The sequence below is a fragment of the Terrapene carolina genome, unplaced genomic scaffold (genome assembly GCF_002925995.2).
Source record: "Terrapene carolina triunguis isolate 2854851 unplaced genomic scaffold, T_m_triunguis-2.0 Scaffold242, whole genome shotgun sequence".
Lineage (NCBI taxonomy): Eukaryota > Metazoa > Chordata > Testudines > Emydidae > Terrapene > Terrapene triunguis.
The window spans coordinates 9281662-9284211 of record NW_020664593.1 but is presented as its reverse complement, the minus strand read 5'-3'; the positions used below and the strand labels follow the sequence as shown (position 1 = coordinate 9284211).

The following is a 2550-nucleotide window of genomic DNA, read 5'->3' as shown; positions in this document are numbered from 1 at the left end:
TATGAACATTCATGTGACTGAATCTTGCTAGCATGAATGCTCACAGAAAACAAATTCCAAACTCAAGCATTCAAATACTTGTGGGACACACATTTTAACTTTGCTTTCCACGAACATCTGCACCAGAAACCTGACTGCAGCAGCTGCACTCCTCCGATGTGGGAACTGTAACAATACCAGGTGACTGAAATTATTAACTGCGATAAGCAACACAAGCTGAATTTTGGTTTTCGAACAATACAGCATTGACAACTCAAGCATTCAAAAATCATGAGTCAAGCCCCAAAATATCATGGTTGTCTTAACATTCAATATTTTATGAAAATAATAAATGTTGGGTTCTTTTTATTTGCCATTTAGCTTTGAGCTTCCAAGTTACTCTTGGGTCACATTTTCCAGCTTTGCTCTGCAACTGTGAGGGCTAGAAACTTTTTTTAAATGAAATTTAGGATTCTCCCATAATTCCATGCTTCCAGAAGCTGAAGCTTTAAGAAAAACATCAAATATTGTGAGAATCGTGATAAAACTGAGAGAGCTGACAACACTGGAATGAATAAACAAAATACACAAAATCAAAAACCTCAATAAATTTTGAATAACAAATACATGTTGAGAAAATCGTGACTACTTGGATTTTCCACAAACAAAAAAGAAGGTAAACTCAATAAACACATTATTTTTTCTGAATTATTTGCTTCACTCTAATGAGCATATCCGCTCACAGGCTTCCTGAGTGTGACAAGCTAGTTCTGAATCTGGTGAGTTGCTCTATAGTTTGTAGTTATTTGTGCAGAGCATTGGGATTTTGATTTTAAGCATTTGTGTGTATTTCTCTGTAGGCTAGTTTTAGATCTGCTCAATGTAATTACACGGTAATCTGCAGAACCCTGTAGTTATTCTATAGTTACAGTGTTATATTCCAATTATAACTATATAATTAAAGGAAATTAACATGATATTTTCCTCTGTAACTAGAAGTGCTACCATATTACACTCTCTCACTCATTCTCTCTACCCCTTTCACTCTCACACTCTTTTTCTTTTTTTGCCTTCATGCTTTTTTCTGTGGACCTTTTCCCCCCCATCATCTCTCCATTGGAAGAAATGTCTCCTTCCAAAGTCCCCGCTCCTCTCAGAATGACAGAGAGCGCCTCCGTTTCCTAATGGCATCCTCCCCATGAATAAAAGTGGACAAGGAGTAGCTGATGCGAGTGTCCAGAGTGTCAGAACTGCTCCCAGTGCTGTGGCCCTTCACCCATGGACACAGGCACTGTGAGATGTTCCTGCGGATATAGCCATCGAAGCAGTAGTAGATGAAAGGGTTGGCACAGCTGTTGGCAAATGCAAAGGGGCTGCTCACTTCCATGCCCGCCTGGGCAAGGACATAAGGAAGGCAGAAAGGTGGCTTCAGGTCCTGGAGCCCAGAGATGATAGCCAGAAGCTTGAAAATGTTGTAGGGAATCCAGGAGAAAACAAAGGCAGCCACTACAATGAAGACAATCTTGATAGATTTCCTCAGCTTTTTGTCATGTTTCCCAGATTTCTGGTAATGCATGCAGAGCTTCTTGGTGATGGAGCAGTAGAAGGTCAAGATGCTCAGCAAGGGGAAAAAGAAGGCCAGAATTAACATTACCAGTGACACAATACGTTTAGCAGGTGTGAGCTCCACATCTGTGCAGTAAGCCTGGCCATTATATTGCCTGAGTTCTCTGGACAGAAGGGTGGGAAGCCCTAGGAGGCAGGAGAGAATCCAGACACAGATGCAAAGTCCATTAGTGTAGAATCTTGTTCTGACTTTCCTGGCTACAGAGGGGTACATGATGGCCAGGTACCGATCAGCACTCATGCAAGTGAGGAGGAAGATACTGCAATACATGTTGACTGAGATGATGTAGGAACTGCCCTTGCAGAGAAAGGAGCCTGACCTCCAGACCCCCAGCCAGATCTCCTTGTGCACCCAGAGTGGCAATGTGAGGAGGAAAACAAAGTCAGAGGCAGCTAAGTTGAGGATAAAGGTGTCGATCAGCCTGCGGACTCCAAATTTGAAGACCAGGGCTCCCATCAGGATGGAATTGCCGACGATTCCCACCAGGAACACAGTGGCATACAGAATAGGAAGGAAAATGCCCATATATGGCATGTGCAGAGCTTGGCAGTACTCTTCAGGACTCTCAGTGGGAAAGAAATATTCATAGCTATCGTTATAGTTGAAAGGTGTCTCAGACATCTTAAAGAAAAAAAATGATTGAACTCCGTCTCCGGACGAGCTGACACCACCCTTACTATTATCATCAGAGACAGCAGTGCTGATCTTCTTTTTTTCAAAAGATCTTAAGAAACATCTTAAAAAAAAAACCACACCCCCATACACCCCCCCGCACACCCCCTCACACACTTTGATATTCACAATTCTGCATCCCTCTCAGCCAATCATATAAAGACAAGCAAAAGGAGGGTCTGATTAGTCAAACCCACTCAAGTCAGACATTCTGTAGGAGTTGATTGGGTTAAGTTGTATTTTTTTGTCTAACTGATTTTTATCTGCATTTT

The 2550-nt window shown here is 42.0% G+C and overlaps 1 protein-coding gene across 1 annotated transcript; it reads right to left on the bottom strand.

Annotated features, from left to right (window-relative positions):
- Positions 1–1132: 1132 nt before the first annotated feature.
- On the bottom strand, positions 1133–2227 carry GPR15 (G protein-coupled receptor 15). Its single transcript, XM_024202343.2, has one exon. The coding sequence runs from the start codon at positions 2225–2227 to the stop codon at positions 1133–1135; it is 1095 nt and encodes a 364-aa protein (XP_024058111.2).
- Positions 2228–2550: the final 323 nt, after the last annotated feature.